The 24196-nt window shown below is 37.7% G+C and overlaps 1 protein-coding gene across 3 annotated transcripts in view; it reads right to left on the bottom strand.

Annotated features, from left to right (window-relative positions):
- The window catches only part of Rhag (Rhesus blood group-associated A glycoprotein), a 32996-nt gene extending 15185 nt beyond the window's left edge, over window positions 1–17811 (bottom strand). For 2 of the 3 annotated variants that reach the window (XM_006523913.3, XM_006523912.2), the window contains exons 1-3: window positions 17548–17811; window positions 364–547; window positions 10–160 (exon numbers count right to left, since the gene is read on the bottom strand). In XM_006523913.3, coding sequence (XP_006523976.1) covers window positions 10–160; window positions 364–547; window positions 17548–17734 — 522 coding nt within the window. In that variant the 5' untranslated portion in view covers window positions 17735–17811. The remainder of the gene's footprint in view (window positions 1–9; window positions 161–363; window positions 548–17547) is intronic. The other variant, NM_011269.2, reaches the window with a different exon arrangement.
- Between the last annotated feature and the right edge of the window lie 6385 nt (window positions 17812–24196).

Genomic DNA, 24196 nt, shown 5'->3' with positions numbered 1-24196 from the left:
CACCCTTACCTCAAATAATTCAGTAACAAGATATTCGTTGCCAGCAAATACAGCAATTTCCAGAATTGTCATGATCAACATTTGAATGGGGCTTGTTTTCCCCAGGACAGCGCCAAAGGAAATGAGAACTGTGGCTGTGCTGAAGTCTGCATTTATCATACTGTGGATGAAAGAAAGAATGGATTGAATAAAGAGTAAATAGCATGCCAAAATAGCACAGTAAGTTTTAGCTTTGAACTGGGCACTAATCCCACTCATGAGATTTTGCCTTCATGATTTAACTATGCCCTGATTTAGGAGTTAAGATTTTAACATATGAACTTGAAGGTGAGGGCACATGTATCCACATTCAAGGACACTCACTTGTAGATTCCGAAGTGAAATTCCTTTCCGTGGCTGTGAAGAAGGCCCTGCATAATCGTACCCCATTGGAGGCCCAGAGCAGCAAGAAAGAGGTTGAAACCCACACCACTGAAACCATATTTCTTCAGAAAGGTCATGAGGAAGCCAAACCCAACAAATATCATGACATGCACATCTTGGAATACTGTAAAAGAGAAGAGGAAGAAACGTTTTGTATAACAAGAACCCCAAGAGTTGTGTTATAATATTTAGTACATGCTTTCACCTTTGCATAAAACTTCAAGAGGAGATCATTATCTGTCATGACAGCTTGATACAAGCTTGAGTCCTCTGAGAAGAGTAACCTGGATTGAGAAAATGTCTCCATCAGATTGCCTGTAGGCAACTCTGCAGGGCATGTTCTTGATGAGTTATTGATGTGGGAGGGCTAGTTCACTCTGGGTGATGCCATTTCTGGGTAGGCAGTCCTGGATGGTATACAAAACCAAGTTGAGCAACTACAGGGCGTAAGCCAGTTAGTGAGGATCCTCCAGGGGCCTTCAGTTTTCTGACGTAAGTTCCTGCCTCAAGTGACGTTTCTCAGTGGTGACCTTAGAAATGAAATTAACCCTTTCCTACTATGGATTGATTAAAGGGGTTAGGTAGGGTATTTTCATTATTTGCTCCCCTGAACTTGATTGATGGCTCCACATCTAAGAGACAAAATACTAAAAGTCTCACGGACAAACAAATATTGGAATGAGCTAGTCCCATTTTTCAAATGTATACATAGTATTAATTCTGAAATTGTAGCCAAAAAAAAAGAAAATAACTTTGTAGCAATTTTTAAGTCACCCTGAAGCCCTAAATCAACATATAGGGGGTTTTCCCTTGAGGAACAAACATAAGACTTGTCTGGAGTCCTCAGCTTAGCTGTCCCAATTCTATTATGTGGCTGTGTAATGTTGGGCAGGTCATTTAACGTCTGGGAACTTTAGTGTTTCATCTGCAAGACTAACAGAACCTACTTTACAGGTTTATTTCCAGTGAGATGTACTTGTTGGTAGTCTCATACAGTTCAAATAAGTCATGATCAAACATAAGATAGCCAACACCCAGACTTTGCCCTTAAGAAGCTTGTAGCTGGAAAGCATAATTTTTTAATTAGGTATTTATTTCATTTACATTTCCAAAGCTATCCCAAAAGTCCCCCACGTGCTCCCCCACCCACCCACTCCCACTTATTGGCCCTGGAGTTCCCCTGTACTGAGGCATATAAAGTTTAAACGACCAATGGGCCTCTCTTTCCACTGATGGCTGACTAGGCCATCTTTTGATACAGATGCAGCTAGAGACAAGAGCTCTGGGGTACTGGTTAGTTCATATAGTTGTTCCACCTATAGGGTTGCAGATCCGTTTAGCTCCTTGGTTACTTTCTCTAGCTCCTCCATTGGGGGCCCTGTGATCTATCCAATAGCTGACTGTGAGCATCCTCTTCTGTGTTTGCTAGGCCCCTGCATAGTCTCACAAGAGACAGCTATATCTGGGTCCTTTCAGCAAAATCCTGCTAGTGTATGCAATGATGTGGACACTTTGCCTCTTCTTAGAATTGAGAACAAAACACCCATGGAAGGAGTTACAGAGACACAGTTTGGAGCTGAGACGAAAGGATGGACCATCTAGAGACTGCCATATCCGGGGATACATCCCATAATCAGCTTCCAAACGTTGACACCATTGCATAATGTTTGAATAATATTTGAATGAACCATATATAATTTTAGCAATTAACATTTACGTATTATTTTTTATATATTGCTTTGTTTGAGATTTTTTTATTCCTGATCTGATTCTGTTTTTGTGTTATGGTTTCCAATTTTGTCTTTCTGTTGGCTTTGTGTGTGTTTCTTGTGGGGATATTTTATTTGTTTATCTATATATCAATTAATTAATTAATTGTATGTCTGTTAGTCTGTCTCAGAGAGAGAGAGAGACAGAGAGAGAGAGAAAGAGAGAGAGAGAAAGAGGGAGAGAGAGAGAGAAAGAGGGAGAGAGAGAGAGAGAGAGAGAGAGAGAGAGAGAGAGAGAGAGAGAGAGAGAGAGAAAGGTTGTGGGGGTTGCATTGGAGGGGAAGTCCAGAGTTTCTATGAGGGGTTGGGGAAGAGGAAGGTGTGATCACAATATATTATATTACTGTGGTTTTTTTTTTTCCAGTTAAAAGAAGAAAATTGCTAGGCTGGAGAGATGGCTCAGAGATTAAGAGCACTGTCTGCTCTTCCAGAGGTCTTGAGTTCAATTCCCAGCAACCACTTGGTAGCTCACAACCATTTGTAACGGGATCCAATGACCTCTTCTGGTGTGACTGAAGACAGTATATTCATATACATTAAATAAATAAATCTTCTTTTTAAAAAAGAAGAAATGCTACTGATTATGTTAGAATATTGGCAGTTTCTTATGGTTCAATTTTATATGTAGGAAAATAGATTCACCTGAGATAAAATTGGAAACATGCAAAAGCAGAGAATGAAATATGTAAGTGGTCGATGAGCATTAAACATTTCAGCCAAGATTTAGACAGAAATGGGCACAGAGAAGATGTGCCTAGAAACCATGTCTTTGAGAGGTCGACTTTTGAGGCCAACTACTCTACACAAATGAGAGAGCCAACATTTATCTGAACCAAGTTTGAATTGTTCAAATCCTTTATTATTTGAATACAGTGGGAATGCCAAGATGCCCAAAGCAGAACACTTTATTTTAGGCACGCAGACACACCTCACTAGCCTGTAGTTCCTCTTTCCCTCCATTCTACAATCTAGCTCAGACACTGAGAGTGGGTTTCCATCCAAGGATGCTTATTTTGGTTGAAGTTGCTAAGTACTGTTCAGATTCACCTGTTAGAAAGGCCTTTATTTCCCAATCTGCTGGCTCCACTCAGGGCAACCCTATATTCTGCAGTCACTCTGGAAAATACTCTTTTCTTGTTTGAAGTCAGCTCTGTCTCAGAACAGAGTTCACCAAAGACTCATATAGGAGAACATTTTTTATTTTTTATTTTTTTCTTCTTGGGAGGGAAAGGACACCCTGATGCTGGATGAGCCATGTTTTAGAGCTTGCCATGGGATTAGCCAACACCCTTTTCTTCCCAAATTTGTCTCCCATTGTTCATTGTACTCACCTCATCTTGTATTTCTCTTAGAAATTCCAGAAACTGGAAGATACTTACCGCTAAATAGCTGCCAACTAGTATCAATTTGTTAAATGTTTGAAATATAGTTGACCAAGTGTGTGTATTATTTTAAAGTTGTCTTACCACCATTTAACCTTTCTGTGTTTATATTTGATGGTAGATTTTACTGGAGCACAATTAAAACAAACAAAGAAACAAACAAGGAAACAAGAAGAAACTTGCGTGATTCTTCCTAACCATGACTTTGACAAATCTTTATGGAATTACATTACCTCTACTTTTAAGGATGGCTTGGTTTAGATATTGTTCAAATGGTCATCGAGCTCTGCACTTTGTTTTATTTATTTTATTTTGATGTATGATAAAGGCCTTAAATTCCAGTTAGGTATCTTGTTCTTGTTTGTAATTATAATGGTAGAATAGATCCAATTTTATTTACTTAGCCGTTTTATTAGTTAATGTTTTTCTCTCCGTAGCTGCGTATATGAATAAAATGTATTTATGTCATACCAGAACCCCTCCCTTCTTCATGCATTTTTATTTCCTCCTACTTTTAAAATAGTTTATTGTGTCCCATGGGTATAGGGCGCCATCTACTGGAGTCCGGGCAACTTACTGTGGATCACAAACCTGAAGAAAACTGACTCTTCCTCCTCAATGGGCCCTAGAGGGTTGGTTGATAGCTATTCAGCTGGATGTGAGAGACCTAGGGTTCCTTCCTCTCCGTGCTGTAGTGTGTTGACTGGCTTGATCATATGTGGCCCGTGCAGGAAACCAAAGTTACCGTGAGTTCAAAACTGAAAATGTCATGTTATTTTGCAGCAAGCTTCTCTTACTTCTGGCTCTTACATTGTTTCCATCCCCTCCTATGTAATGTTGCCTCGGCCTCTGGAAGGAGGGCACGCGATTCAGAAGTTCCATTTGGACACTTTACCATTGTTTATTTTACTTTACTTTTTAATTAATTTTTTATTCGTTTACATTTCAAATGATATCCACCTTCCCCATTACAATTGTTTTAATGCAGTATTCAAAGTTTTTTGCCACCAACATCTTTTATGTTTTTCCTTAGAGTTCTTTTGTTTCCTTCGGTAATCTACTAGCCTTAAAGTATTAAGTACCTAAACCATGAAGATATTTTACCCATCTTTTGTAATGTCTCTCATTGGTGAGAATTGTCCTGCAGGTTCTATTTTTATTCCTTTTCATTGAAAGCTAGATGTTTCATATGTGGCAGAAGACTTCTTGTATCATCTGAGAAACCAATTTATATTTTTTTATTTGTTTTTTGCCTCCAATTTGAGTTACTGATTTCTGCCACAAGAGGGCATAAGCGCTTCGTCTGATAGTCAGGTTGCTAAAAAGCGTATGTGATCTGAAGGTATTTGACCCTACCTGTTTGATAGTTACAAATCAAACAGCCTAGAAAAATTAGGATTGCATTAAGAGCTTGTGAATGGAATCCTGGCAAATGGCCACTGGGTTTTGTGCAATAAGGCTCTGCCTTTAAAATAATAAAGTGAGCTCAACTCGTTGAGGAGAAGCAGGACTTATTTAGGGATTTGCCAGCTGCAGAGATTACTTTTCAAAAAGTTTACAGAGTTTTCGAGGTGTTTCTCAATTAATGGCTCTCTGCAGAGGTCTGGTTTTGAACTGAAAGTGCATTTGACAGGATTTTGGGATATATTTGGTTGTTATGATCTGATGGGGTACAGTAAGGGCAGACTGGCACTGTTAATAACCATGCTACATGTACAGGACAGCCTCCCCCACCCCCATACTAAACACTTCTTTCTCTAGAAATCTAGACCCATTCAAGAATTAGTTCTCTTCTCAATGCAAGGGTGCCCAGCTACCACAATGGACATATGTCTCTCACTATATTTGTTTTGTTTTTATTGTTATCTCTGTTGTTGGTATGCATGCTCACTCACTTTTCAAATAGATGGAGCATATCCAGCAACACACTTCTTCAGGAAATATTCCTTCACAAAGAGTAAGTCTGAAGATAAAAATGGTGGCATGAGATCTCACATAGATACATAGCCAGGATGTGTGCATGGCGTAAAAGAACAAGTAAAAGCTTCCAGGGGACACAGTGGACCAATTGGAGGAAGAAGAATGTAGACAAGCCAGTATCTGCTCCTGGCCTCCAAACCTACATACAAACACTTGTGAATATGCACTCCACTTGTGTGTACATGTTCACACTTCCACAAAAACGTGATTCTTAAACTATATTATACACTTGTATGAAAATGTCCACTCTGGAAATCAGTCTGACGGTTCCTCAGAAAATTGGACATAATACTACCGGAGGATCCTGCAATACCTCTCCTGGGCATATATCCAGTAGAGGTCCCAACCAGTAAGAAGGGCACATGCTCCACTATGTTTACAGCAGCCTTATTTATAATAGCCAGAAGCTGGAAAGAACCCAGATGCCCCTCAACAGAGGAATGGATACAGAAAATGTGGTATATTTATACAATGGAGTACTACTCAGCTATTAAAAGGAATGAATTTATGAAATTCCTAGGCAAATGGATGGACCTGGAGGGCATCATTCTGAGTGAGGTAATCTAACCACAAAGGAGCTCACACAATATGTACTCACTGATAAGTGCATATTAGCCCAGAAACTTAGGATACCCAAGATATAAGATACAATTTTGCTAAACGCATGAAACTCAAGAAGAACGAAGACCAAAGTGTGGACACTTTGCCCCTTCTTAGAATTGGGAACAAAACACCCATGGAAGGAGTTACAGAGACAAAGTTTGGAGCTGTGACGAAAGGATGGACCATCTAGTGATTGCCATATCCAGGGATCCATCCCATAATCAGCTTCCAAACGCTGACACCATTGCATACACTAGAAAGATTTTGCTGAAAGGACCCAGATAGAGCTGTCTCTTGTGAGACTATGCCGGGGCCTAGCAAACACAGAAGTGGATGCTCACAGTCAGCTATTGGATGGATCACAGGGCCCCCAATGGAGGAGCTAGAGAAAGTATCCAAGGAGTTAAGGGGTCTGCAACCCTATAGGTGGAACAACAATATGAACTAACCAGTACCCAGGAGCTCTTGACTGTAGCTGCATATGTATCAAAAGATGGCCTAGTCGGCAATCACTGGAAAGAGAGGCCCATTGGACTTGCAAACTTTATATGCCCCAGTACAGGGGAAAGCCAGGGCCAAAAAGTGGGAGTGTGTGGGTAGGGGAGTGGGGGGGGGGAGGGTATGGGGGACTTTTGGGATAGCATTGGAAATGTAAATGAGGAAAATACCTAATAAAAATTAAAAAAAAGAAAATGTTCGTCTGTTGTGAGAATATCTTTTTTTTTCCCTGAAAATACTTCTTGCCGTCATAATCTGAATTGTTGCCTAACCTAGCAACCAAGTTAATAATGTGACTAAGGTTATTTAACATACATACTCAGTCAGTTGTCCTAGTATATACTCAGCCTATTTAAGTTTAGTTTGCCTTTAGGGCAATGTTGTACTTAATCTTACCATATCCTGGATTTTTCATGTAATCAGCTTTTACAACCTAAATGCATACCTTTAATTTAAAAATGTATACCGTTCCATACTGTAGTCTTTCCTCCCCTAACCTGAAACCTGTTTGCTTAGGGGTGGAGTTGCTGTTTGGAGCCACACACGTGCTCACCCTGCTACTAGATCTCAAGATTATTTGGCGAGAATTGGGTCCCCTCCCCCTTCCTTCATAACTGAGTGTCGCAACAGTAAAATTGAGCTTTGATCAGAGTGACTTTGACTTGGCTTCGTTTTTTCTTTCGCCAGTCTAGTTCCTGTCTTAGAGCCCAAATTGCCATCTCAGTTGAAACGTTCGTTGCAAGCTGCTGGTCGGCCACAACACCATACCACTGACCAGATGTACTCAATGTGTGTGTGTGTGTGTTTGTGTGTGTGTTTGTGTGTATATGTCTTATGGTAATTTGCTGAAACTGCCAACAATTTGAGAGCAACCTAAAAGAAAACAGATATCCCATAAATGTTAGAAGCAACACATGGATATAAGTTGATAAATCTGTCTGAGTTTTTAGTAATATTCTGGGTGAACTGTGGGGCCCTTAAGGTAACTTCTTCTGTTGTTATGATGGTTTGAATGAAAATGGTCCCTATAGTCTCATATACTTGAATGCTTGGTTCCCAGTAGGTGGAGTGTTGGGAAAGATTAGGAGTTGTGGTCTTGTTGGAGTGTTGTTGGGCAGGACCTTTGAAGTTACAAAGTCCTGTTTTGGGGTTGGAGAGATGGCTCAGTGGTTAAGAGCATTGATTGTTCTTCCAGAGGTCCTGAGTTCATTCTCAGCAACAACATGGTGGCTCATAGTCATCTGTAATGGAATTCCGATGCCCTCTTCTGGTGTGTCTGTAGACAGCTACAAGTGTACTCATATATATAAAATAAATAATTAAAAATAAATAAAAATAAATAAATTTAAAAGCTCAGTCTCTCTCTCTCTCTCTCTCTCTCTCTCTCTCTCTCTCTCTCTCTCTCTCTCTCTCTCTCTCTTTCTCTCTCTCTTTCTCTCCTCTGTAGCCTTTGGATCAGAATGTAGCTCTGAGCTATTCCTCCAGCGCCATGCTTAGCTGCCTCCTGCCATGCTCCCCACTACGATCATAATAGACTAAACCTCTGAAACTGTAATCAAGGCCCCAACAAAGTGTTTTCTTTTATGGTGTTTCTTCATAGGAATAGAACACTAATGATGATGCTTGTAAAAACCTGTTAAAGATTTCTGTAAAAACCAATGTCTCACCCCTTTCTCATACCATGCTTTCTGTGCTGGTTGATAAATACATAGCAAAGCTTCTTTTAAGGTCAGGTAGACTTCACACACACACACACACACACACACACACACACACACACACACACACACACACACTCTAAACAGGTTATGAAAGAAAGGTCACAATGAAATTTGGGCTTGTTCTTAATCCAAAGTTTCCTAAGAGGAAACTTTAATTTTTACTATTTTTATGTTTATGTTTTATGTTTTACTATTTTCTGTTATTTTTTTCTTTTTACATATAAAGTTAAACATAGTTATATCACTTGCCTTTCCCGTGTTCTCCATCTAGCCCATCCTATGCCCTAACATATTGAGAGTCTCTTTGTCTTTGATAATTTTTATTATACACAAATGACTCACACATACAGGTATGTATATAAACATGGATAAATGAATAAATAGAACCTTCTACATCACACACACACACACACACACACACACACACACACACACACACACACACTCACACCTGTGGCAGCCATTACCTGTTGGCCAACTACTCCTGACATGAGTTATGTGTGTCCTGGAGTCATTGATATGTCCAATGTCTCTCCATTGGAGCAAACTGATTTTTTTTTTCTTTTTCAGCAGGTGTAAGTGACAGTTTAATTGTTAACCTTTTTACCGTAGTGTCTAGAGTTTCATTCATCCAACCATTTAAAAAATGTAACAATCAAAATTCCAACTCAGTTTTTCATAGAGCAATTTGCAAGTTCATCTGGAATAACAAAAAACCTAGGATAGCAAAAACTTTTCTCAACAATAAAAGACCACCTCAAGGAATCACCATCCCTGACCTCAGGTTGTACTACAGAACAATTGTGATAAAAACTGTGTGGTATTGGTACAGTGACAGGCAGGTAGATCAGTGGAATAGTACTGAAGACCCAGAAATGAACCCACACATCCATGGTCACGTGATCTTTGACAAAGGAGCTAAAACCATCCAGTGGAAAAAAGACAGCATTTTCAACAAATGTTGCTGGCACAACTGGCAGTTAGTATGTAGAAGAATGCAAATTGACCCATTTTTATCTCCTGGTACAAAGCTCAAGTCCAAGTGGATCAAAGAACTCCACATAAAACCAGATACACTGAAACTAATAGAAGAGAAAGTGGGGAAGAGCCTCGAGGACATGGGCATAAGGGAAAATTTTCTGAACAGAACACCAATAGCTTATGCTCTAAGATCAAGTATTGCCAAATGGGACCACAAAAAAATGGTAAAGCTTCTGTAAGGCAAAGGACACTGTCAATAGGAAAAATGGCAACCAACAGATTGGGAAAAGACCTTTACCAACCCTACATCTGATAGATGACTAAAATCCAATATATACAAAGAACTCAAGAAATTAGACTCCAGGGAGCCAAATAATCCTATTTTTAAAAATGTGGGTACAGAGCTAAAGAAAGAATTCTCAACCGAAGAATACCGAATAGCTGAGAAGCACCTAAAGAAATGTTCAACATCCTTAGTTATCAGGGAAATGCAAATCAAAACAATCCTGAGATTCCACCTCACACCAGTAAGAATGGTTAAGAGCAAAAACTCAGGTGACAGCAGATGCTGGCAAAGATGCGGAGAAAGAAAAACACTCCTCCGTTGCTGGTGGGATTGCAAGTTGGTACAACCACTCTGGAAATCAGTTTGGTGGTTCCTCAGATAATTGGGCATAGTCCTACCTGAGGACCCAGTAATACCACTCCTGGGCATATACCCAGAAGATGCTCCAACATGTAATGAGGACACATGCTCCACTATGTTCATAGCAACCTTATAATAGCCAGAAGCTGGAAAGAACCCAGATGTACCTCAACTGAGGAATGGATACAGAAAATGTGGTACAGTCACACAATGAAGTCCTATTCAGCTATTAAAAACAATAAATTTATGAAATTCTTAGGCAAATGGATGGATCTGGAGGATATCATCCTGAGTGAGGTAAGCCAATCACAAAAGAACTCACATGATATGCACTCACTGATAAGTGGATATTAACCCAGAATCTTAGAATACCCAAGATACAATTTGCAAAACACATGAAACTCAAGAAGAAGGAGGACCAAAGTGTGGATACTTTGTTCCTCCTTAGAATGGGCAACAAAATATCCATAGAGGGAGTTACAGAGACAAAGTTCAGAGCTGAGATGGAAGGAAGGACCATCCAGAGACTGTTCCACCTGGGGACCCATCCCATAAAGGGCCACCAAACCCAGACACTATTGCATATGCCAGCAAGATTTTGCTGACAGGACCTTGATATAGCTGTCACTTGTGAGGCTATGCCAGTCCCTGGCAAATACAGAAGTGGATGCTCACAGTCATTTATTGGATGGAACACAGGATCCCCAATACAGGAGCTAGAGAAAGTACCCAAGGAGCTGAAGGGGTCTGCAACCCTATAGGAGGAACAATAATATGAACTAACCAGTATTCCCCAGAGCTCGTGTCTCTAGCTGCATATGTAGCAGAAGATGGCCTAGTCAGCCATCATTGACAGGAGAGGCCCTTGATCTTGAGAAGATTATTTGCCCCAGTACAGGGAATGCCAGGGCCAGGAAGTGGGAGTGGGTGGGCTCGGGAGTAGGGTGGGAGGAGGGTATAGGGGACTTTCCAGATAGCATTTGAAATGTAAATGATGAAAATATCTAAAAAAAAAAAAAAAAGTCGTCCTGAGTGAGGTAACCCAATCACAAAAGAACACACATGGTATGCACTCACTGATAAGTGGATATTAGCCGAGAAGCTCGAATACTCAAGATAGAATTCACAGACCTCATGAAGCTCACAAAGAAGATTGACCAAAGTGTGGTTACTTCAGTTCTTCTTAGAAGGGGGAACAAAACACCCTTGGAATGAGGTACAGAGGCCTGTCCCACCTGGGGTCCATCCCATAAGCAACCACCAAACGCAGACACTATTGTACATGCCAATAAGTGCTTGCTGACAGGAGCCTGATATAGTTGTCTCCTAAGGGGATCTACCAGTGCCTGAAAAATACAGAGGTGGATGCTATCAGCCAACTATTGGACTGAGTACAGGGTACCCATGGAGGAACTAGAGAAAGGTCCCAAGGATCTGAAGGGGTTTGCAGCCCCTTAGGAGGAACAACAATATGAACTAACCATTACTCCCAGAGCTCCCAGGGATTAAACCATCAATCAAGGAGTACACATGGAGGGACCCATGTCTTCAGCTGCATATGTAGCAGAGGATGGCCTTGTCAATCATCAAAGTGATGAGAGGCCCTTGATCCTGTGAAGGCTTTGTGCCTCAGTGTACTGAAATGGTAGGGCCAGAAAGCAGGAGTGGGTGGGTTGGTGGGCAGGGGGAGGCGAGAGGGGATAGGGGGTTTTCGGAGGAGAAATCAGGAAAAGGGATAACGTTTGAAATGTAAATAAAGAAAATATCTAATAAAAATATAACAAAATAAAATTTGATAAGATAAAACAAAAACTATCACTTCAAATTTGGACAAGGCAAATCAACAGAAGGAAAAGAGCCCAAGGAAGGCACAAGAATCTGTGCCATTCCGTGAACTCATATTTTCTGAGTGAATAGAATACTTAGGCAACTATCTTCCAACCACCTCCAAATGGTAAGATGATTATATACATCATTTACCTACATTGATCAGTTATTAACATTTTCTAGATTTGCTTTTTTCCTCATCCTACAAGTAGGGGTATATGTACCCATATTCAAAATCTTTAACATTAGTTACAAGGAGGTAATGTAATATATTATGATATGTAGTTAATAATTTCAGCATGAATAGACTGAGATTAAGTCATGGTAAATGACCACAATATCAAAATATCCAAGAGCTGAAAACGGTCTAAGGCCCATGAAATTACATAGGAATTTCTATATCTGGTTCTAGTCAAGGTTCACATGCTTTTTTGTTAGTTGTATCTCTTTAACTTGAAGTTTGACCAGTCATCATCCCACATACCTTTTATTGGTGGTTTTATTTTGCTGTTCATGTAGCATACTTTACTACTTGGAAGCAGTTGGTTGTTGACCATAATTAAATCATAATAAGCATTTTATCAGCAATATAATAATGAGGTATTGTACACTGCCTATTGAATCCATGAGATGCAGCATTTGTGATGATTAATTAGGTCACATGGTTAAGCATAGACTGCCAGATTTTTCCACTATAAATGCTCCTTTGTCTTGTAACTAGGAGTATGCCTTGGTAATGATTCCTTCAGATTATTTGATTGGAATATTTTTCATCAAACCTCATCCAGTAGCTTCACAATCGATTGATGTCTTTGGTTGCATATACTACCACATAAGTAATGCCAAAATATAATTTTTCTATATATCTATCCTTAATGCCTTTTAAAATTAAAGTATTAATTTATCTTATATTCTCTTTGTCCCTGTCTGCCTAGTCCTGTTTATCTATCTATCTATCTATCTATCTATCTATCTATCTATCTATCTATCTATCTATCTATCTATCTATCATCTATCTATCTATCTATCTATCTATCTATCTATCTATCTATCTATCATCTATCATCAATCAATTATCCCCCCTCTGTGTATATGTGTGTGTGTACATGCCAAAGCATGCAAGTAGATGTCAGAAGACAATTTGTAGGGGTCAGATTTCTCTTCCATGTGGCCATGGAAATCAGTTGTCAGAACTTATGGTAGGTAGTATATCAGATGGAGCTATCTCTCTTGCCCCATGTCACTTTTTCATATTTAGTTAGAATTCTCCTGTAAGGTTAATATTCACTGTCTTCCTCTTATTGAAAATTCCAAGTTATTCATTTGGTCTTCTTTCAGTTTCCTATATTGTCTTACTCCTTGATCATTGCTTATGTCCTGATCTTGTAGGAAAGTGAATAGTCTCTGAATAAACATAGGAATAAATTCTGACATGGCAATTTGAAACATAAATCACAGTTTTAAATAGTTTGCTTGTCTGCAAAATCAAAATAATTATGAGTGTTGTGTAAATCCTTTGGAGCTTTATATCTTCAGTGTTTACCAAAAGGAGGGGTTGTAATTGATTGATGATAGATAGATAGGTAGATAGATAGATAGATAGATAGATAGATAGATAGATAGATAGATAGATAGATAGGTGATAGATAGACATTTGAGTGCCTGCAATATATGCTTAGACAATCTGAGAAGGTAAAACTATTCTCATGACAATTTAAGATTATTTCTTTCATTGCATCAATGTTTCTACATATGGTAAAGGTGTTAGCATGCAAGTTTCTGTGTCTTTAGCAGAAAGCAAAGTTACCAAGTTGTCAGATTATTCATGAAGAATTCTGTAATTAAGCAGTAAATGTTACTAGCTTCATAAACTAATGGCTTTCTCCTATATGTCATTCTAATGTTTTCTGTAAGTAAGTATGATAATCAGTATGATGCAAATATGTGTAACACACTCCTGAAGTGTAATGACAGAAAAAACATAGTTCTTTCTGTGACTGTTGAGCTCTGAGCTGAACTAGCATCTACTGAAGTAGGAGCTAAGTGTTATATTAAAAGAGACTGCCCTGTGACTTATAATTCTTCCTTCAGTACTTAGCATGAATTTTCTATGAGTGAATAAATGATGACTACCATTTCAATGAATAAAGTTGAGTCTCGTTTTTGTTTTATTGGGAAATCTTTCAAGTTTCTTGAAAAACTAGAATCTTAAAAACAAATTTGGAAATTTGTATCAATTACTTTAAACTTATTGATTACCTGTGACTTCTCAAGAACTTCTTAGTAATAGTGTTGGTGATATAAATAAGAAGTAAATAAGTACATATTTTACAATGAGGCATGTCAACATTTATGTAATATATTGAGTCGCTACATATTTCAAGAGAACAATGTATAAAAATACAGAATGTTTAAAATTACTCATGGGTCCTTGATCCAGTCAAAGTGAAAGCAAAAAAAATAGTATTGAAAAGTACAAAAAGATCATTGGTGTGGTTTCAGTGTCAATTAGGCAATAATGCCCTGACATTTTTAGAGTTGGTGCATAAATTAACCAAGCCACAAAGGACTTTGTCTTTCAAATCAAGCTTTCACTGTTCTGTTCCCAAGTTTGACTTATCAGTTTATATCCCTTTGCAGAGTGATGTTCAGGTGTCTTAGAAGCCAAACCTACAGAATATACAGTATTGCAAACTAACATCTTAAAAACATGATACTTCAGCTGTGTAAAACCCTTCTATGGTGTGTCTAGGATATGTGTAAATTCAAGGTTTATGTGACATCACATCCTATTATTAAAAAGTCCTAGAATGTGCAAGTCAGGGGAGAAGAAAATACCACCCCCATCTGTGCACTTTACTAACAAATGCAAGTTGGCACCTTACTTCACATGTCTGTGAGAAACTCAGAAGTTTTCAGCACTCTGACTGAGAGTTATACAGGTACTTAATAGGTCTAAAGAAATTCAGCTTTCTCTGACTTAAAATCCTAGCACATGGCACAGTGTATCATACCAGGTGGGCATCCAAAGGTTTGTAGATTTGATGTGAATATTGTTTGCCATAAGGAACATTGATGATTTCTTTTCTAATGAGTGGTACTTATGCATAAGCTTTCTATGGGTTAATTGTTTGAAATCTAAAGAAACTATATATCCCAAATCATGCAGTGTCTCAGACCGCTCTACAATTTTTTTCAACAAGGGTCATGTAACTCTTAGAATTTGTTAGGATGTGAATCATCCATAGAGAATGCAGATTCAGTGTTACATGTTGTACAGGGAATGTACAAAGATTGACCCCTAAGATAATGTAGACAATTTTAGTTAGGCATTTTATTAGTATCTAACACACACACACACACACACACACACACACACACACACACACACACACATGCGCGCCTCTCCCACTGAGACAGATACTTTGTGAAGGCTATAGACTATGCCAATTTTGTCTGTACTATTTACTGCCTAGTTCATACAGCCTAGAAAATTCTTTACAAAATCAGAAGAATAATGAATATTTTCTTACTATATTATAATATTATTAATAATTAGAAATAATTATTATATTACTATATTATAATACTAACAAATACCCTGATCTTGGCAAATAACACGAATGTTGTAATTGTTAGTATATCTTTTAAAAATACCATTCTGTGATGTAATTACTATATATAAAATAATACATATGTATTAGGGTATTAGGCTCCATGTTCATGAAAATCAAGTCAAATTAACATACCCACTACCTTTACATAGTTAATTATGTATATGTGTGTAGTGAGATTTAACATGCATGGGCTTAGAAAACTGTAAGTATAAGATACAGTATGAGCCGGGCAGTTATGGCACACACCTTTAATCCCAGCACTTGGGAGGCAAAGGCAGGCAGATTTCTGAGTTCGAGGCCAGCCTAGTTTACAAAGTGAGTTCCAGGACAGCCAGGGCGATACAGAGAAACCCTGTCTCGAAAAACCAAAAAAAAAAAAAGATACAGTATTAGTTCTCATTGTCAGTCTGTACACTAAAAGCCAGAAATCAATCATCTATTATTAAGCTAGAGAATAATTAACAAATTTATTACTTTCTCCACTTTGTCTTTTGCCTCATTTTAAGCTTGCTTAGAATCTTTGACACCAGGTTTCCAGGTTTAATGTTTCAGCTTCAGTTGTGGAAGTTATTAGGTTCTTAACATCTTTATATAATTTTATTTTAATATCATTAATCTTGGAGAGTATTTTGGTAGCTTGTTCTTTATACTGCCTTGCATCCACTTTCTTCATGTGCAATAGACAGCAGTGTTTTACTATAATGAGGTTGAAACTGTTTTATCTTTGAATAGATTTTATAATGCATTCTTGCTATTTAAAGTATTTATTCAATGAGTGAATGACTAAAAATACAATATATTGCCAAAAAATTTAAAATAATTCGATTTCTTTTATTTGTCTCTAAATTGAAAAGTATAAAATTTAATCAGGTGTACTATTGAATATCTAAAAATATAAAGGTATCTGGGTTGAGAATGTGGCCCATGATCCTAACTCTACCTTTAATTTTGCTAAGTCATCCTTGGTCATAACTCATAAATGAGAAAACTTACACTACACACACTCTTGAAAAACATAGGCATGAAAGCATTGTTTTAATATGTTTAAACAGGTGTCCTAAACAATAATAACAATTGCCATTTTTAAATGCCTTAAAAATTTAAAGTTGCTTGAGCTTCATTTAAAAATATAGAAATAATGGTCTATTATTATCTCTCTTGGAAGATGAGCTAATGATGGTGTCAGGCTCACGATAATACCTCAGTAAGTGGTTCTTAATATATATTAACAGTACCATAATCTGATTTTCTGAACTGGAAGCTCCATTGTTCTTTTCCTTCAGTTTCTGTTCTCAATGAAGGGTTCTATTTTTTAAATTAAATGTTACCATTTCCAATTAAATAAACTATCTTTCTTTCATAGTATTTCAAAACACAGAATACATAAATTAAAACCCCAGTAACTTCCTTCTTCAGCCTAAATATCTTTTCAGATGTCTAGTTGAAATGTGAAAGTTATTAGCTTTTTAAGGTTTTCATATAATTTTATTTTAATGACATTCATTTTAGAGCGTATTTTTGACAGCTTGTTCTTTATACTGTCTTGCATCCTCTTGCTTCCATATGCAGTAGATAGTGGTGTCTCATTAACATGAGATTGCAATTGTTTTATCTTTGAATAAATTTTATACTGCATTTTTGCTACTTAAAGTATTTTTTCATTCAGGATCCAAAGTGACATTCTGGTTCCCCTTTCTTCACTCCATTTTACCTTTATCTTTAGTATACAGATACTTTGGTTCCTTTATTTGAGGATGGTGACCAACACCTTTATTTCTTACAGAATGTGTAAACAAACCCAAAAAACCAATGATGGTTAATTAGTGTTAAGAATTCAATGAAGTAAAAACAACACAAATTGTGTGAATTTTGAGCTCATTATTCTGTTATTTGAACAAACACAGATTCTATTTAAACACTTTCACAATAGACAGAAAACAAGGATGTCCTAATGGGAACATATAATACCCATGACACTATTAAATACCAGCAATTCTATCAGTACATCAAAAATGTAATAATAAATATTATCATATTTACATATTTACAGAAAGACTTTGAAGAAGCCAAAGGAGTATAAGAAGTAAATTGCTTACTTACAGGGATACAACTGAAAAAATTGGTCCTTTTTTGCTGAACTTGAGGTGTTACCCTGCTGGGAAGCATTCTGGTGGGAAGCATTCTTCTGGGAAGCATTCTGTGGTGTCTCATATTCAACAAATAATCCAAATAAAACAATCATAGCAACTTCCAGGCTTATGGCCATGAGAGGGAATTTGAACCTCATGACTGCAGCAGAGGACAGAGGTGCAATGAGAGCTCCACAGGCTGTATAGTGTTGATAAGAGCAGAGGACTTCTCTCTGTGTGAAATTAGGTTGCACACACAGAGTTCAGAGCATCAAGGGGAGTTAAAACGCTCCACCCAATGGAAATGCTAGATTCTGTAATGTAATTATTTTGAATGTTGAGGAATATGCTATGTAGATTGGCAGAAGCTAATGTCCCATACAATGTAGAATGTGGTATATGTGTTTAGATTAAATAGACACTTCTTCAGTGCTTGTTAAGCACTGAATATTCTACTAGGCTCTATAAAAGATGCAGATTTGAACAAAATATATAATGTGTTTACCAGTTTCCTTGAAAAAATTGAGAATTTATTTGAGAAAGTAGAAATATAAGCAAGTGGTTGTATGAAAACAAATAAGGGATGAAAGAATATTTATATTATATATTTAAGATGATCAGAAGAGTTCAAAATTTTCATCATAGTTAGTGAGTGATGAACAGAATAGGAAATACCAAGGGATTCTATTGGACAAAAACATATAATATTTAACAACTGTATAGGTGTTGAGTTAACATAATGTGTCTTATAAAACATAAAATAAAAAATTGAAGACTATAAATGCTACTGTTGTATTTAATGGTATTTTGCCTATGGTTTATTAAAGTAATTAGAGAATATACATTTTACCAAAGCATAACTTAACTTTTAATATACTTTATCTTAAGCTAAGATCACTAGCTTGTAAAGCTGAATTGGTATGGAAACTCAATGGGCTTTTTCTCTAAAACATAGGTGGGACAGGCTACATCTTAGAAAATCACAGTATATTTAGGGTATGGCAATTTGTTAAGCAAACTTGGAAAATAGTGATATTGGAAGGGAAGAATGGGGTGGCCAGAAATAAATATGTATTATTGATTGTCTGTGTCAGCAGGGGCCATGCATACAACACTGAGGATGCTGGTGGCTATCTCGTTGGTTACAAGAATATATAGCATACTAAGAACCAGCTTTGCCAGGTGATACTTTTCAACACCTACACGTGTCTTAGCCACTGTTCTTGTGCTGTGAAGGGACATCATGACCAAGGTAAACCTTATGAGACAAAGCATTTAATTGGGAGCTTATAGGAAGCAGACAGGTATGCCAATGGAATAGTAGCCGACAGTTTTAAATCCTAAACTGCAGGCAGAGAGAGAAGCATTGAGTCTTTTCCAATCTCAAAGCCCACCCCAGTGACATAACTCCTTCAATAAGGCATACATCAACAAGGCAACCCATCCTAACCCTTCCCAAATGGTTTTACTAACTGGGGACCAAACATTTAGGTATGGGCCCATTGTGGGCCATTCTCACTCAAACCACTACACACTAATTTACACAAATGTCAATACATAAGATGCAAAAAATGTATTAGAATGCATATTTTCACCTTTTTATAGAAGAGAATGAATTTAATCAGAGAAATAGCTGTTCTACTATCTTGACAAATGTTATCAATCAATTGATATGTAGTCCCAAATTACCATGTGGATGGGCGACTTTTCCCCTGACCTGGGATTTTTCTCCTAGTAGAATATATTCATGTTTTGAGAACATAAAGATAACAGTTAGATAAATTCAGTCTCTTAATCCAGTTTCAAAAATTTCTATGCAAAACATGGAGGAAAATGCAAATGTCTGATAGATCATTTAGAGTCTATAACTGCCAACTGTTTTTGCTTTTTCTTTTTTTTTTTTTTTTTTTTTACAAAGCATAGTTTGGGATGCTGGAAGATGGTTCACTAGGTAAAGCACTTGCTTTGCTTCACAAACTTTCATTTTGTCTTAAATGGGATGTCTTCATCAAATATCTTCCTTCAAAGCTCAGGGATCTATGGAGAAGAGAAGACAGAAAGTTTGTAATAACTGGAGGTGGTGGATGACTTCAAGAGCCAGCAGCATCCATCTACAACAGGACTGACAGAAATAGGAACGCACAGCATGTGTAAGAGCTGCATGGGTTCAAAAATGCCCCAAAATCCTAGCATCGGGGAGAAGTGAGCACAAAGCTCACACCTAACCATGAAGATAACTCCAATTGACACCTTCTGGGAAAGAGAAAAATCAGATTTTTTTCCCCCAATGGTTTGTCAGTGAGTATATCAACCACACTCCAGGGCAGACCTCATGCCCAAGAATAGTTGGCCAACAAAAAGCAGACTACTTGGTGGTTTCTATTTTTATGAGCTTTTTGTTCTGCTTTTGTTTCGGTATTTTTATTTTACTTGTTTGTTGTTTTGATTTTTCATTTCCCTCTTTTTCTTTACTTTTGAAGAGAAAGGGAAAGACAGAGAAATATAGAGCAATACAGATAGATGAGAGAGAACATTGCATTGAGGGAGGATAGGGAGGCAGGGAGAATCCAAGAGGAGTTGGGGGAGGGAAATGTAATTAAAATATATCGTATGATTTTTTTTTTAAAAAGAACTTTAAAGAAAGGATACTAGAAAAACAACCAACCAACCAACCAGACAAACATCTAACTGACCTGCTAGCTTCTGGGGACAAGATTCTGTCTCTTTAGCATGTTGCATGTCTAATATCAATACTGTATTTAACAGTATAAAAATGATCAGTATCATTAAGGAGAGCTGAACTGGGAAGGAATTGAAGAAGGGATTAGGAGCAGTCTAAATGGTAAGAGTGAGGGAGGAGGGGTAGCTTAACTTTAATTAATTCAGCATTTCTGTATATGTATATATGTTTATACAGTATGTACATATACTGCTATATGACCCATAATTTAATAAATCATAAATACAATACTGTAGCATCTTAGCAGTAACTGGGATATTGTAGACTCTGTCACTGTTCCAACAACAAGGGCTTGTCATCACTACTTCCATGCCTGGAGCAAACTGATGACTAAGCTCAAATCAGGATGCTTGGAAGGACCTGAAATCTGGCTGCAAGCAAAGAGGACAGTGTGGGTCAGGAAACACTAACTGCCTTTTTTTCAAAAGTCTCTCTCTGAAGTTGTAAAGAGAGCAAGCTGGAGGCCTGGGGTGTTCTTCAGTGCCACATCTCCTGAAACACAGGCTAGTTCTCTTCTGATCCTTTTAAAATAGTGAGGTAAAGTTGCCGAGTATTATAAATTAAGTAGCCAGGTTCCCAGCTTGGTAAAGACTAGCCTTCACCTGCTGTGTGGCTTTAGAAAAATGAGAGAATTATTTTGTCTCAAAGGATGGAAATTGTATTAACAGCCACTGCTGGAAGTTTAATTTTCTTTTGCATATTCGTATCAATAAATTATGTTGGAATTAGCACCACCACAGCCTTAGAACCGTCTCTTACTCTGCCCTCAGTGTCTAGAGTTTTCATTTTGCGTGACTAGGTTTGTAGAAGAGTTGAAATGACACCAGATAATTTCATGTCACCTTTCATTCAGTTTCTCCCACTAATCTCCAACAAGGCATTTTAATTACAATAGTATAATTATATAAGAACAGGATTACACTCAGATAACACTTCTAGTAAACTCTAGATTTTTTCTACCACCTTTTTGTTCTTTTTTTCTGCTCCAGAGTGAAAACCATATTTTCATTTTTTATCAATTCTTTGAGGATTTGATACAATGTATTTTATTATATTTAACCAACCCACTTCCCACTCCTAATTAAATCCCCCTTGATCTTCTTTTATTTCCTTTCCCCACACACCTTTGGGTCCTCTTCTTTATCTGTGATTTATGTTCTGCCTGTGTTTCTGGGGGTGGGGCTGTCCAGTGGCTTGTGATCAGATTAGGAGGATCACAAACTCACAGAGGCGTCATGAAAACAGTTCTTCAGTCTCTGCTTGCCTTTGATCACATGAAACAGTAAAATCCTAGACCTTCTGTAGGATATGCTCCCTGACCCTGAGTTGGGGCTTACCTTACATTTTCTCACAATTAGTGTAGGTTTATCGGTGTTTGGTTTGGGTGTCCCTGAGGCAAAGTGCCTTTTTTATCACATGACATCAGAAGGGCCCTCACAACATTTGCATGGTCCTGCTGACATTTACTCAAATTACTTAGTTAAAGTAGAAAGTTTTGTTTTAAAAATAGTCTGACTTTACAACCCTTCTCAGAAAGGGTTATGTCTCAACAAACACATCCTTGAATAATAATGTACAAAGAATGTTCACTATCTTAAATTAAACTAAAGAAAAAGGAGGGAGGAAGAACTAGAGAACAAGAAAGTGGTGGAGGGCAGGCATGGACACTTGCTCCTGGCTTCCAGAGATACCCATCTGATTAGAAGCCTGGCCGTTGGCTCATGGGAGTACTCAGCTTATGTCGAAGGGACGTCATGTACTGCAGAGGTGGCCTTATTCAAGCTGCTTTTCAAAGATAAGGGTGGAACTGAAGTGCTTCCTGGAAAACATCAGGTCTTTACTTTTGTTCCTTCTAAAAAGTTAGTTTCACTTTTTTACAACTGCATTTCTCAATGTGTCTCTGTTTGCAGAGCCTAGACTTTGGAATGGTTTAGGTATTTGATGACTTTGTTAACAGCTAATACTTGCCAGGCTCTTTGCTTTTGCTTGTCCTGAAAGCAGTTGTGCAATCAACTTCTGAAGTGTTGCTCTAGTCTAATGCCAGCTCAGTGTTTCCAGTACCTAACTTTAAAAGCAAATCATTCTCATTTTAAAACTGTTCAGTTTTTCTGTGGATAATAGAATTTGGCACTTTTCTATCAAGTGTTTCAGGTACTAGATCACAGAAACACCAATAATTGTGTGTGGCAATAGGTTGATATTTATATTTCTGCTGTCCTGCTATATATTTACATACAAGTATGTTTTCACATACATATGCCTTGTTTGGAAATATAAATCTAAAGCATTTTTCTATATCCATCAATTTTACTATTTTTTCCCAGTCTGATCTTGACTCATAAGCTCTGATCATCCTGATTCAGCCTCTTCAGTAGCTCGGGTCACAGGCCTAGATTATGACATCTAGCATTACATGTATATATGAATCAAACCCAGAAGGTATGGCAGGCAGTCACTTTCTCATTGTGCTATATCACCCACTCAAGGCTTTATATGTTAATAAGTTAGCCATGCAGTTTATAATTACAGACTTACCTTTTAATTTTGAAAGATGATAAAATTGTCCCTTAATGTGAATACAAACTATGTATTGATATTTTAGCAGAAAGCTGCCAAATGTGATAGGGACATAGATCAATTGATACAAGACTTGACTAGTATGCACAAAGACATGATTTTAAGCCCAGAATGACTAAGCCTTATTCCATGCCATCACCCTGTAATCCCAGCATATGGAAGTAGAGGCAGGAAGATCAATTCATCGTCATCTTCAGCTGCTTACTGAGTTCAAACCAGCCTGATGTGCTCAATGGGCTTTCTCAGACAATGAGAAAAACGAAAATGTTACTGTTTTATTCACTATATCAAGGGAACAGATCCAACCTATTAGTCTCTCAACAGATGAGCAGATAATGAAACTGGTATATGAACAAAGTGGAGTACTATTCAGCTCTAAAAAAGACAATAGCCAGATTTTCAAGGGAAAGGCATAGTTTAGAATGTATATTATTAAGTGAGGCTATGTAATCTCAGAAAAATTACCATGTACAGGTCCGTGACTATAACAATGTGTGCAAACAAATGCGTATGTAGGCAGTGTAACTTGTGGAAAGGAGAGGAAAGGACAAGTGTTAGCTGATAAGTGAAGACTAAATGAGAATGACAAACCCTTCAGTTATGAGGGAGAGGAGAAGGGGTTTGCAGCCTCATAGGAGGAACAACATTCTGAACTAACCAGTACCCCCAGAGCTCCCTGGGACTAAACCACCAATATGTAGCAGAGGATGGCCTAGTCGGTCATCAATGGGAGGAGAGGCCCTTGGTCCTGTGAAAGTTCTCTGCCCCAGTATAGGGGAATGCCAGGGCCAGGAAGCGGGAGTGGGTGGCTTGGGGAGCAGGGGAGGCAGGAGGGGATAAGGGAAGGGAAACTAGAAAAGGGGATAACATTTGAAATACAAATAAAGAAAATATCTAATTAAAAATAAAACAAAAGAAAACAAGAAAGCTAATTGTCTCGTTTTAACTGTCATGGAGTTCCCCACCCCGGTGAAATATAAATATATAAAATGTATATTTGGCAGTAAATGCATAAAATCTAATGTGAAGCTTCAGAATGGCTAGCTGAATTTTGTAGAGTTTCATAGATTTTGGATCTGGTTAAATTCATTGAATAATCGTTTTTTTGAAAGTTCTCACATGCACACACACAAAAATCCCCCACAAATAGCAAACAACTTTATATGTCACTGTAGATTTTTATGGGGGAGATTACGAGTCAATGGATAAAAGTCACATTTTGAAGCGTTATGCATTCAAACCTAAAGGAAAGGCTACTTTGGACTGTTCAGTATAGAACAGGGTTGTATCCAGACAGCACAGC

This window comes from Mus musculus, chromosome 17 (assembly GCF_000001635.26).
Source record: "Mus musculus strain C57BL/6J chromosome 17, GRCm38.p6 C57BL/6J".
Classification (NCBI taxonomy): Eukaryota; Metazoa; Chordata; class Mammalia; order Rodentia; family Muridae; genus Mus; species Mus musculus.
This window is presented reverse-complemented; position numbering and strand designations above follow the sequence as displayed.